General features: G+C 41.3%; 2 protein-coding genes across 4 annotated transcripts in view; one reads left to right on the forward strand and one right to left on the reverse strand.

Moving 5' to 3' along the window:
* LOC118782605 (uncharacterized protein C7orf50 homolog) overlaps window positions 1-12,683 on the reverse strand; it is an 85,584-nt gene that overhangs the window by 50,684 nt on the left and 22,217 nt on the right. The window lies entirely within an intron of this gene.
* Window positions 5,005-10,036, forward strand: LOC118782570. The gene is made up of 2 exons (XM_036535927.1): window positions 5,005-5,172; window positions 8,058-10,036. The coding sequence occupies exons 1-2, from the start codon at window positions 5,170-5,172 to the stop codon at window positions 9,126-9,128; spliced, it is 1,074 nt and encodes a 357-aa protein (XP_036391820.1). The 5' UTR covers window positions 5,005-5,169; the 3' UTR covers window positions 9,129-10,036.

The raw sequence follows: 12,683 nt of genomic DNA on the forward strand, positions 1-12,683 counted from the left end.
ACTCCCTGCCCCCTACGACAACGGTACTACCTGCGCTCTATAAAAGGTAATTACAGGGCTGCACTTCCACAACAGCTTGTAATAAGACTATTGTGATGGAAGTTGCACTGGATAAGAGCATCTGCTAAATGCATTTAATGTAATGTAAGACAACGTGGCACCAATAACAATGATGATTTTCTAAATGATTACTTCAGTCACTGGCTAAGGAGTCAGAGAAGCGTTAGAGGCAAACACTGTGGCATGGCCTTGCTGGATTTCTAGTCAGACTGATTCATACAATCACATTTCACTCCAGTTACCTTAATAAAAACAGTCAAATGTGTTGCAGTTAGAGTGGGAAACTAAATTACATTAAAAATAATTACAGCTGATCTAGAAGAAAAACCTGTTTTGTTTCAGGAGTATTACAAGTAACTGCTATGTGCAGGAGAGGCACACCCATGTCACAAACTGTTAATCCATAACTCATTGTCACCCACACACACACACACACACACACAGCTACCGATTACAATGCTCCTTCACTCACCTGTTTGTATGAAAACATACTTCTATTGTTCAGTTTATCACCTGATCCTTTTTATCAAGATTCTCTCTGAAGAATAACAATAACTGCTGGTCCAGTTATTCTGTATTTGTTTTGATTAAAATTACTACATTCTAAAGAGCACATAGAAACATGCAAATGAAGAAAGTAATTTATTTTGGTGTTCCAAGATTAATATTGTTCAAAATAGCAATGAAAAGTTAAAGTATTAGAGCAAAATTGCACAGCCGAAGTTATAACAGACCACCAAAGTAGTTTAAATCCGTCCCAATGCCATTTGGTTTGCCATTATTGTATAGTAGTCTGTCTTGGCCAAGGTTCACATCCTCACAAACTATGAAAGAGATTCATTTTCAAAATTCGGGTTAAATCAGGCAGAGCTTCTGCACTGCTTGGTTCCTTGTATCTCCCTCAAGCCTTTCCCAAGGGCAGCCAAGCCCCAGAAAAAACCCTCGGGGGAAAAACTCACTATAATAAGAAAAACAAACAATTCACATCTTTAAAAATTCAGCAAAGTGTTTGCTGTTGGAGCTGACAGCAGAGCAGTTCACAACAATTCATGGTTACTGTATTTGCACTGCGCTGGAACTGCAGCACTATAACTATGTCTGCCTGTTTGCACGTTATCAGCACAGAGCCAGGGAGAGTCATGCTTCAGGTGATTGGTCCATCAGTGGGGGTGCTCTGAGGTCACACTGCCTTCCCGCCCCTCGCCTGCTGGTTTCCTACATCATGAGCACTGCACATGGAAGCATTCTGGGGGAGATGTTCACATTAACACCATGTGGTAAAAGCATACCCCTCTCCCCATCAGCCTGGGAAGAGTAACCAGTCCTGAACAGATGTCTGAAACCCAATCCACCTCCTTTCGCTTGCCAGCCATGTACTGAATTGTGCTTTTAGTGACCATAATGGAGAATTAAAAACATTAAACACTGACAAACACGTTAGGAAACAGGAAACAGCCACCCCCCCCCATATTTTGGATTTGCTGCTCTACAGCATCTCTCTTGGGGGGGCTGGAGGCCTGTTGGAGGGTGAAATGAGGGGACTTGGTGACACTCTGACACTCCCACACCTCTCAATAACAACTACCTCAAGTGAGCTGTTCTAGCTCACAGCAAGCGTGTTTCAGACTAAGACAACAACCCTTTATGATAACACCTGCATGTTGTAAACTGAATCATACAACCATTTTTCTAAGAGATATGGTGTGTGTTCATTTTTAAGTCACAGGATCAATCAGTCATACGTCAGAGGGTTAACATACTTTTACATTAAACAGAGTGAGGACTGAGCCTGGACAAGGCCTCCTGTGTACGCGCGTGCACATGCACACACAAAAACCTGCAGATATAAACTACAGTCCTATACATCTGCATTGTTTCATTACACTTGGGGAGTATTACCAAACCTCAGAAAATCTCACTGAGGGCCCACTGCCAGAAGTGGACCGCAGTGCTGACAGGCCTGTCATGCTCTACTGCTGACGCTGCCTGCATACACAAAAGTCAAGGTTATGTCACACCTCCACCAGGTGCGCACAACTCCCCCTGGCGAAAAAAGCAATGAAACAATGTAACATGCTTAGCATCAGGCTGGGCAATGGTCACTGGGAAAACACTGCAGGAGAGTAGCGTGAGTGGAAACTCCACAGCCAGTGAATCAGGGCATTTCTATCATCCCTCTCTCTGGCAGTCTCAGCCAAAACACAGAAGACAAACAAATGCACTTCCAACACAGACAGACTTGAGTTCAATACAGAATTCAAATTCAAATTACATGGTCAATTTAGCTTCCAAAGTGTTGTAACATGTAACACTGAAGGAAATGGAACTGACTTGACTTTGAAACATGATGCGATGCCATCTTTTTTATTTTTTCCTTAGTTAAGTGTAGTTTCTGGAAATTTTCTCCCATCATTTTCTGACCGCACATTCCAATTATATATTATTGGTTAAAACTGGTGACCGTGATGAATATTCTGTCTGGAATAGAAACATCAAGAAGATCCACTAGCCGTTCTAATTAGAACCCTAATAAACAATAGCTAAGTCTGCCTTCAAAAAGTTATCAGGCTTTAAAGTGCACTGTAAATATGCTCTCTCTTATATCCTTTATAAAATTGGTACGGTATGTTTCATCTGTCTATAATCAACTGAACTCAAATGAATCACTGAGATGCAATCAAATAAAAAACCCAGTTTGTCACAGTTTGCAAGGGCCTTCCAAATATCAAAACTGATAATGCCTCTCACTATGTTACTAACAAAATTGCTTTTTCAGTTTGAAAATTAAAAATGATACTGTAAATACACATTTTTCCTGTGCTACTAGTTACAGGCAGAGTATCAATTCTGACCTCAGTCTGGCCACCTGTGTCTGAAACATGCTCATCCAGAGCAGGGGCTAAAACGTCCTCCAGGTCAGCCACACAGCAGCTCTCTAGCCAGCCCTGTTTCCCAGACATTACTGTGGCGCGGTCTCTACAATCACTTGCCTTTGGCCCCAGCTGACCAAATGACAGTGCCCTTTGACCCTTGCCAGGTGGACATCTCTAAATCATGTGCACTCCAGAGACCTCACAATCCACATGACCACCCACCAAGGCCATAACCAGTACAGTCCTCCAACTGTTATCCCTTGGCTTCCTTACGCCAGTGCCAGATAATACAATTTTCATGAAACTGGAAAAATGTCAGTTTATACTTTTACACTTTCAAAGGGTATTTAAGAAAATAATTAGAAAGAAAAAAATGGTGTTTATGTTTTCTTTTATACACATAATACACGGAAGAGTCACTAAAATAGCGCAAACAGCTCTCCAAAAAATTACACAAGGGTTCCATCTTGTGGACAAATGCAAAAATGAAATAAAAGAAAGCTAAGCTATACACTCATTCACTCAGGTTCTAGTCTCCAAAAGGCAGAAGCTCCTCCTATTGTACCTCTGCCCTTTTCATATATTATACAGTCCAGTTGTAATGTGTATGGAATGATAACTCTTAGGCACCTGAATGCTTGTTCTGACCAGATAAATGCAACTCTCTAATCCCACTAACTACCATAACATACACTCCTATTCTGATCTGTTAATAATTGTTTTTGTTAAAGCACCATTTTTAGATATTGCAAAAGTTCTGGAATGGAGGCCATGTGTTGATTAATGCAACACAACATACAGGGATCTCTTATGTGGCCCCCCACCCCCACCCAACCCATCACCTATTGTTCCTGTAGTTTGCTCATTTCCATTAGTGACTTTGTACTGATTGCAATCAGTATCCTACAGTGTTTTGGTGACACAGCCATGAACCTTTACCCTTGATCTTGGACCTATACAGAAAGCTGTTTTGCTGCATAGCTCTGCATGCATATTCTAAGTATACCCAATCTACCTTTTCCAATAGAGTGTCTATGCTCAGCTAGTCAGTTCGGAGTTTTGTGCATGTAGTGAGGGTGCTACTAGAGTGCATGTAGAGCCACAGGACTTCCTGGTCTTATTTTCCTCTTAAATTTCAGTTGCCCTTAAATTTCCCTTTTTGAGCAATCCATTTACTTTCTGTTGCTCCACCCATCCATTGGTGTCATATTATTATGTAGAAATCTATTTTGGGGGTTGGACTAGACTGTGCTGTCCCTAATAACATGCTTAATCACCCTCTCGTGGGCTGAAGACCTTTCCGATGAGTTGTACAAGCGGCCATTGAGACACCATTCTGCACACCACACAACAGCCGGGACTGTACATGCAAGTGGTTGAGCGGGCTCCGTTTTTGCTTTCGCTCTGAGTCTTCTCAACAAGACAACTGGTGTTTGACGTGTGTTTCTAAAAATTGTTTACCACATCCTGCTGTTGTATCAGCCACCTCCACTTGATACTAATCACACAAAACACCCAAAACAAATCCAAAACCAAAGATCAACACCCTCCAGAATTTGAAACGCATTACTATAATGAAAAGCATTACTGTGCATATTTGTATGGAGGAAAAAAAAAACGCTATGATTGGAGACTGCAGGAGGCTGAGAGGAAGGGTTTGGGCGTAGAAACTGTCTGCTGGAGCTAGAGACAGAAAGGGCCGCTTCATAGCCATTTCCTAGCAAGGGCGTGTGCAGCTGTATGTATGTTAGGGTGCTGTGCAAGTCACATTTTGCTGTGAAAAGTTTCAAAACACATTGCTTAAATATAAACATACATTTCATATATATGTTACAAGAAACAAATGTTTAATAGAATATCCAGCACAAGGTCGAAAATGAATTAATACATACAAAAACTGTATTGAGCAGAAGTCAGTCAACGGTCACTCAGTCACCAACAACTCCCCAACAGGGATAGACAGACACTTAACATAATATTATATATGTCTGACAGACACAGATGCAGAGGAGAAAAAAGAAGGGGGGGGGGGGGGTCACGTGGCAACCAAGTCACTCTGAAAGTGCGCTGTTAGGGTGTTGAGTTTCAAAATACAGCCAGCCCAAATCCTGTGAAGCTTTCCTGTGTCTGTGACAAGCATCACTTTAAGAGGAAGTGACTTCTCGTTGCCTGTGCGCGCTGCGCCGAATTTAGCAAGAACAAACAAAAACAACCAGACGGAGCCAAGTCAAACAAAATGGTAAGTGGAAACATCTGATGGCTCTTCCTTCATATGTAAGAGAATGAAGAAGGGACAAACGAGGGGGGACAGCCGGTGCCTTCGTTCGCAGTGGTCCAGATGATTTCCGTTAAGAGCTGAGAAAGATCGCAAGGGCTGTTCCTTCGGAGGGTCAGCGAGAGAGAGCGCTACTCAAAGTTGCATGCTATTTTCTGCTCAAGGTGTTGAGAAGAGTGGCTGGCTGCACGTGGCAGTTTTTTTGAGAGACTGAACAGAACAGACTGCCTTTGTTTAGTCGGATATGAGGCTCAGGCTATGAAATTCATCAATCCATTACACTTTTTCAATGGTCGTTTTTGAGTTTGTGCATTGAATTCACCTCTAAACAGCCTCCAAGTACTTTGCTTAAACAGTTATGGTGACTCAGGAAGAAGAGATAGATGACAATGCCATAGTTCTGGTAAATAAATGTATGTTAGTCTCAGCAGCGCAGAATCTGGGTACTGTCAGCCCATGCATTCCTGCCCTGGACCTGACTACAGCTTCACCACTGCACCCAAGCCACTCCTTACTTTCATGGTCCTTTATGGTCTACCACCAGCCAAGAAGAAAGGAAGGACTAGTAGTCGATATAAACGTTTATTTGTAACAGGAAGGAAAATGACACTTTAGACAGAGAAGATTATGAAATGCACAGAAATCTGCAATGTTACATCAGTGTTGTCAAAGACCTGTCAGTCCTGCTTAAACTTTAAAGGAATTTTAAAGGCATTAACTAGAATTTTGTGTTATGAAAAAGTGTTAGCTGATTTTTAAATTCTTCTAAAGGCTCATCTTTTGACATAATCTGTGTCACACATGAGTTATTCTCAGAAGTCCATATTAAAACAAAAAATTAAAAAAAAAAACTCGAACCACAGTTTTGAAGTGTAAAGGAAAATTAAAGCTTCGGTGTTAGATTAATATAACTGCAGTGAGAATGACACCAAAGGCTCAAAATACATCAGGATGGTCAAGCTCCTTGTCTACTTCCAAGGCAAAAGGCTCTGTTACAGAGCTGACTAAAGGGTTTTCTACATATAAAGCCGGGGATACACACATGCAACGGCTGGTAATAAACCACTGGTGGCCAATCATAGTCTGTAGTCACGAAGCACACTGTATTTGCGCTGATGGCCATCATTCCCGATTGAACATGTCGAATAGGGATCAGAGACAGTATTCATGAAAGACTGTTGGCAGACCCTGACCAACTGTACCGTCACAGCACCTTGCCCGACCACTGGGGGTGTATAACAGAAACCTGATGAACTACAGCATTTAGAACTGAATAGGTGATGATGGGACCCATCTTGCCAAGATTCTACATGTAGAATCCAAACACTTATCAGGAATCATTGATGCAAAGATACAAGCAGGGAACCTGTGACGTGTCTGGGCAGTGGTAGGGGTAAGCACCAATTTCTGCACCAAGAAAAAAAGTAAAAGAAGACCACACAACAGAGTGGAGTGGGGTTGCTGTGGCTCAGCAAATCTATGCACTCTTTAAAACTAAAAACTAAACTAAAACAGCAAAACTACACCAACTCAACCGTCCGTGCCATGCCGGTTTTCAATTATTTTGTCTCGTTTGTTCTTCGTCATGCCTTCCCATATCTTTTGGAATGTCAGACACTGTCAACTTTAGAATGTCCAGCTTCTCAGCTACTTCTCTTTGGTTGGTCTCATGAAAACTACTGTAAAGCTCAGTTACCTTTTTAACCGGCAGAAACTACATTTCTTTCTCCTGCCATGTCGAATGGTATCCAAGAAAACTAAACTCCCCTCCCCAAATTTTTTTGAAATAGCAATGAACAAAAAAGACTGTACATTATATTACATTACATGCATTTAGCAGACGCTCTTATCCAGAGCAACCACAATAGAACATAATCCCATAACTGTAATCATGGTATTCAAGGTTTCATTTGATTTTTGTAATAAGCAGAATATTCTAGCAATGTTACTGTAGGAATTATACTGCCCTATACAAGCAGATTGATCTGAAGGAGTGTTTTGTTCTGTACATAGAAAAAACAGCTTCTCTCTGACATCTTGCTTTTATTTTGTGGCCATCACTTACCTGGGGAGACAATACATTCTATTGATGGATCATTCAGAACCTCTATGGGATGCAAATTTCGGGTCATCATAAAACCCTACCAATTTACAAAATGCAAAAGATAAAAGCAGGAACTATGATGTGTCTTTCCCAAACTGTTTCTGAAACTCAAACACTGTTCCACATATCACTTTGAGTACCTTTTTCTGGACCCAGCAACTGCATATTTCAAAAAACGAACAAAGATAGGACTCTGCTTGCATACCCTTTGTTTACTACCGTTTACGTCAACTCCTCAAGTACATCTAGCTGTGATAAAGTTGTCAGAAATTTAAATCACTCTGGACACAAGTTTCTGCTAAGCAAATAAACAAGGCAGAGAACAGGAAACAATCATCTGTGAACAATTTTCTCGACATCAGTCATTCAACATTACACAGGAAGTAGACGCCCTATAGAAGGGTCACATAAAAGCCACAGATGTCACAAAGCTGGTGGGTACTTGTAGATACCCAAACTTACAACACAGGAAACAAATGGTGCATATTAAGTAATAACAATAATGTACTGCAGAAGCCAATTTAAATGGACACAAAAATCAGCTGACAATACTCAAACAAACCATTTCCTTTCAAAGTACTGCTGTCTCAGCATTAGATGTCACTCTTGCGATAGTCAGACAATGATACAGTAATTACATACAAAGGAACTGTTCTCATGGACTCGGTTACTGTTGCTGTTGTCTCTCTAGGGTTACTTTCCATGACGGTTACATTCTGATATTTCTTTTTTTGTTCCCTTGAAGTCAACTGACGCACCATATTTAAATGAAACCGTTAATGCCACAACAACAGAGCTCATCACCCATCCCACCTACAACCTCATCACTGCAGACAGCATCGCAAAGATTGCAGCCAATGACCTGACTTCAAGAGCCAACTACTGCTATGCGCTGTGTGCTGTGCTGGGCTTTGCCTCTGGGCTGTTCCTATTCTACAGCTTCTTCAGGACCTACAGAGCCGGTACCTGGAACCGGCTCGACACACTCCTCTGCGCCTTCTCCATCTCGGAATTCTACATAGTTCTCTGCTCCCTCTCTTCTTTGGCTCACAGGCCACAATACCTGCAAACCACCAACTTAAACTGTGCCGTCTTTTCCTTCTTCTACAACGTGGCCTACTTCAGTGGACAGCTCACGCTGGTGCTGATGGGCTTTGTCCTAATATTTGACCAGGATCCTCCAAGCACGCCCCTGCTACAGATGGCCCTGAACAAGCCTATTGTGTGTGTGAGTGTGACTTCCCTGGCCTCTCTGCTGTCCTCAGTGCTGTTGACGGGACTCCTAGGCACATCAAAGGACCCTCACAACGTGACAACCTGCCGAGTGGACCCCTGTCAAGCCGAACATGGCTACAGCACGACCAAGTTGGTCCTGGGCTTCATCCTACCCAACCTCCTCCTGCTGGTGCTCCTGGGGGCTGGCTGCCTCGTCTGGAGGCGATCCAACAGCAGCTTCCTGTCCAGACTCAAGGCCTTCCCAGTGTTCCTGGCGGTCACCCTGGTGACCTTTGTCTGTCGGATCTTCTATAATGGCGTGCTGATGAAGCGAGTGAGCCTGAGGTCCCTGTCCCCGGGGCAGGAGGCGCTGATGAGCGTGGCGGAGTTCGTGCTGTTCTCGGGCAGCTGTGCCAGCCTAGTGCTGCTACTGCTGTTACACGGTCCCTTCAGGGACGGCCTGAGGGAGGTGCTCTGCTGCCATGGCATGGGTGGCCGGGAGGCCAACCGGCACATCATGGCCCCACACATCGAGATCAGAGACACCCAAGAAATGACGACCGCTGACGACCAGGAAACAACAACCACTAATGACCACTGACTACAATGCAGGTGCAGCAGTAGCTCTTTATATTAAACATGCAAAGTATTATTTTTCCTTTTCCTATTGCTTACAACTGTTAGCAAAGCAACCGCAAAGACCAACTAATTAAAATGGTAATCAGATGTTCTCAACCACATCAAGGTTAATTGACCATCAGTTTTTTGCATGTGCTGTACCTCTTGTCTTGCTATGTCTTGTTATCAGTCTTGGTATGTACCATAAACACAGGCAGCATACAGTAAATGTCCTGGGACATACAATTAGCCATAATCTCAGGATGTCTGAAAACTTGAAGTATTTTACGCATAGTAACATATCTGCAATAATCCCTTTGTGTTTAAACAAGGACAGATGAATCCTGTTATCCTGACTTTTGTAGGCAAACGGGGAGATTGTACATAACATGGTGTCTAACACTGAGCTAACACAGAGACCTGCGACAAATGGTCTTCAGATGACATGATATAAAACAGGTTGGAATACTGAACTCCATTCCTGTGTGTTTAACAGAAGAAATAGACTATCATTAAGTCCTGGGACCTCAAGCAGCAACCTACTGTGTCAGTAAGGTTATGGGAGGACACAGAGGCCCTGCAACAGGGAGCTGTGGGTCTTTGTGTGCTGTGCCTCCAAGTCGACTGTCCTCTTTTGCTTCTGTTTTAGTTCCCTAGTGGAACCCAACCCCTGTCAAAGCTTAACTAAAAACAAACAGACTCTGAACAGGGTTTATCAAGTGGGGTTTTCCTCTAATTTGACATTTTGCAGGCACATCTCCACAACTTGAACTGCACACAGAGCATAAATGATTAGAAAGAGTTTTTGTGTTTGGTATATTGTCACTTATTGGCAAATGCTGTACACTAGGAATTGGAGGGTGTGTTCTTTTTACATTTTAGTTATGTATATTTTGGCTTTCAGTTTTACAAGTATTTATACTTTTTTACTATTTTATACTGATAAGGGCAATATATCATTGTAGCTTCATTATGTAAACCCAAGTGAGCATAAACATGTCCATGTTGTGTGCAAATGACAGTCTGACATATTGATTATTCTGGTAGGGACCTTTGAGGACCACAACCTCAGAAGAAATGCATACATGTGCATTGTCTATTGTCTGTTTCTGCCAAATGTGAATTAAATCTGTTGGCAAAGTAAAGCTGTTTAATTGACTCATGGTGAAATATTCTATTATTGTAGAAAATCACATAAAGAGCTCAACAATATACTTAAGAAGCGAACAATGTTAAAGATGTAGGCCCCTGAGAACAAGCTCGGCATCACAAGATAATTAAAAGCTGGACCACTGAATAGTGTGTAATACTGTGTGACACCTTTTGCATACATTTTTATAATGGTCTAAGTATAATGTTTCACAAAAGTCTTCATTACCATGAACAACAACCATATATTAACTTCCGCTGACAGATTAAAGAGGCTGAATTCAATTATCTCAACCTTAGCATCTCACAAAGACTCTTCTTATCCTTTGTGGCCCAACAGACAGTCCTGATTGAGGTTTATATCTGTATGAAGGAAAAGGAGTCCAACTTTTTAATATTTGAATAATCTGACTTACTTTGTTACCCTATATATAATGTGCTGAATCACATCTTTTGTGAAAAAAATTACTATGTTGATTCATAGACTGAAATTAAGATACACAGTGCAACAACAATAACAAAAAACAATAAGAGTCCACTTTCAAAGATCCAATTTTACATTTTAAGAATGAATTCAATTATGTGTACTGTTTCTTACTGATTTTAATAGCTAAAAATAAACTTTCACTGTCTAAAGACTTCTAACGGTTTTAACTCAGGTAAGACTACAGCTTAATTCATTTTATTCGGTTACAGTTATTAGTAAGAATGCAGAAAATATTATATAGTGAATAGAAAATGTATTGTTTTTTGGTTACCTAAAACGATTCAATACAGGGGTCAATTCAATCTAATAATCCTTGGCAACTGTTAGTAGTAGCTCTGCTTAACACACTGCCCACAGTAATTCATTAATGGGTTTAGGTCTGCCAGGGACTACAGAAGCTAAACATCCAATGCTTTAAAAAGCCTGTACTTTCCATTACGTGACAGAGGCCCAATTCACAGAAACTCAAGTGTTGACTGCAAATATTGACATGTTTTGGAAACAGCACATCATGTGATAATATCCACAAAGACTGTAGGGGAAATATAATTTAAAAAATAAGATTCTGAGGGCTTCTTCGAAATGAGTTTGTAGACAAGTTGCTATGTGAGACAAATTTATTGTGAATGAGGGCTGCCAAAGAGCATCATTACATGCATTTTGGCAATGCTAGCCATGTGATAGCTCTGTGCAGTGTGCTTGATCCATCTGATCTTAAAAAATTTTACATTCTGACAGTGACTTTTGTCCTACTGCAAGATAGACAAGGATCTCACCCTGGGAATCAAAACACCACTGCAACCCCTGACTGTGGTATATGGTGGATGACAGGGCAGAACAATGGTCCACATACAGTGCACAGAAAACCAGGAGGTTCAAGCTACGTGCAGGACCTCACCTATCAGCAGGACCAGGGTTGGTTTCTCCCAGCAACTCAGATACAATTGCTATTTAAATATTTTCTTTAGTCTTTCTGTTTGTTTTCAAAATATTCATACAGGTTCCTGGAAAATACAATTATGACACTAGTCATACGTTTCTCTGCAGATGGTTATTATGAGGGCGTGAAGCACATCTTTACGGCAGTTATGCAGGGAAAAAAAGTGAGGGAAAGTATCTGCTGATGTCAAGACCCAGAAAACGGACCCTAAAAACCTCTTTAAATGCACACCTCACCAATACCAGCTCTGACCTGCTCTGTATTTACTTGTCTTTGTCTCATATATTCCAACGTGTGGACTTGCATCCATAAAATCTGCAATGTCCATGTGGCCTTCCACACACACGTCTGCACTTCTATATAGCCAACATTTCCACACAGCCAGCACCAGACTGCATATAATGTTTTTTGTTGCAACTGGGGTAACAATGAGTCAGGCTTGATAGAGCTGTTAAACTGACTTCTAATCAGGGTATAACATCTCCTGCTTCGTGTCTGTTGTTTGAAAAGAATTTCCTTCTTTGTGAAAGAAATGTGTAGCTGGAAGTAACTTTCCCAAAACAGAAAGATGCAGGCAGAGGTAATTCTTCAACTCAAGTGTTCATTTAGAACTCTCTTAACCCTCCAACATACTTCTTTTGCAAAGGATTCATGCCACAATATCTATCTAAGATATTGTTATATAAGTAGGTATACAGTTAACAGCTGCAGAAAAATTTATTAATTACAAGTTCAAATGGATTTTGTTACAAAAAGCAACATACACAATGTGCCCCCAGGATCAGGTTTGAGAAATACTGGCCTACGAAGTCTATCCTTCAACATTAAAAGAATAAACACAAGGTCTGTTCCTCTGGTTTGAGGTCATCACTCTAAACCAACTGCAGCTTATCTTCCTTTTGTCCAAATAAACACTCTGAAGGCTGAGCGAGGATTACAAGGTCAAAACCATTCTGAGGTTT

The sequence above is a fragment of the Megalops cyprinoides genome, chromosome 1 (genome assembly GCF_013368585.1).
Source record: "Megalops cyprinoides isolate fMegCyp1 chromosome 1, fMegCyp1.pri, whole genome shotgun sequence".
NCBI lineage: Eukaryota > Metazoa > Chordata > Actinopteri > Elopiformes > Megalopidae > Megalops > Megalops cyprinoides.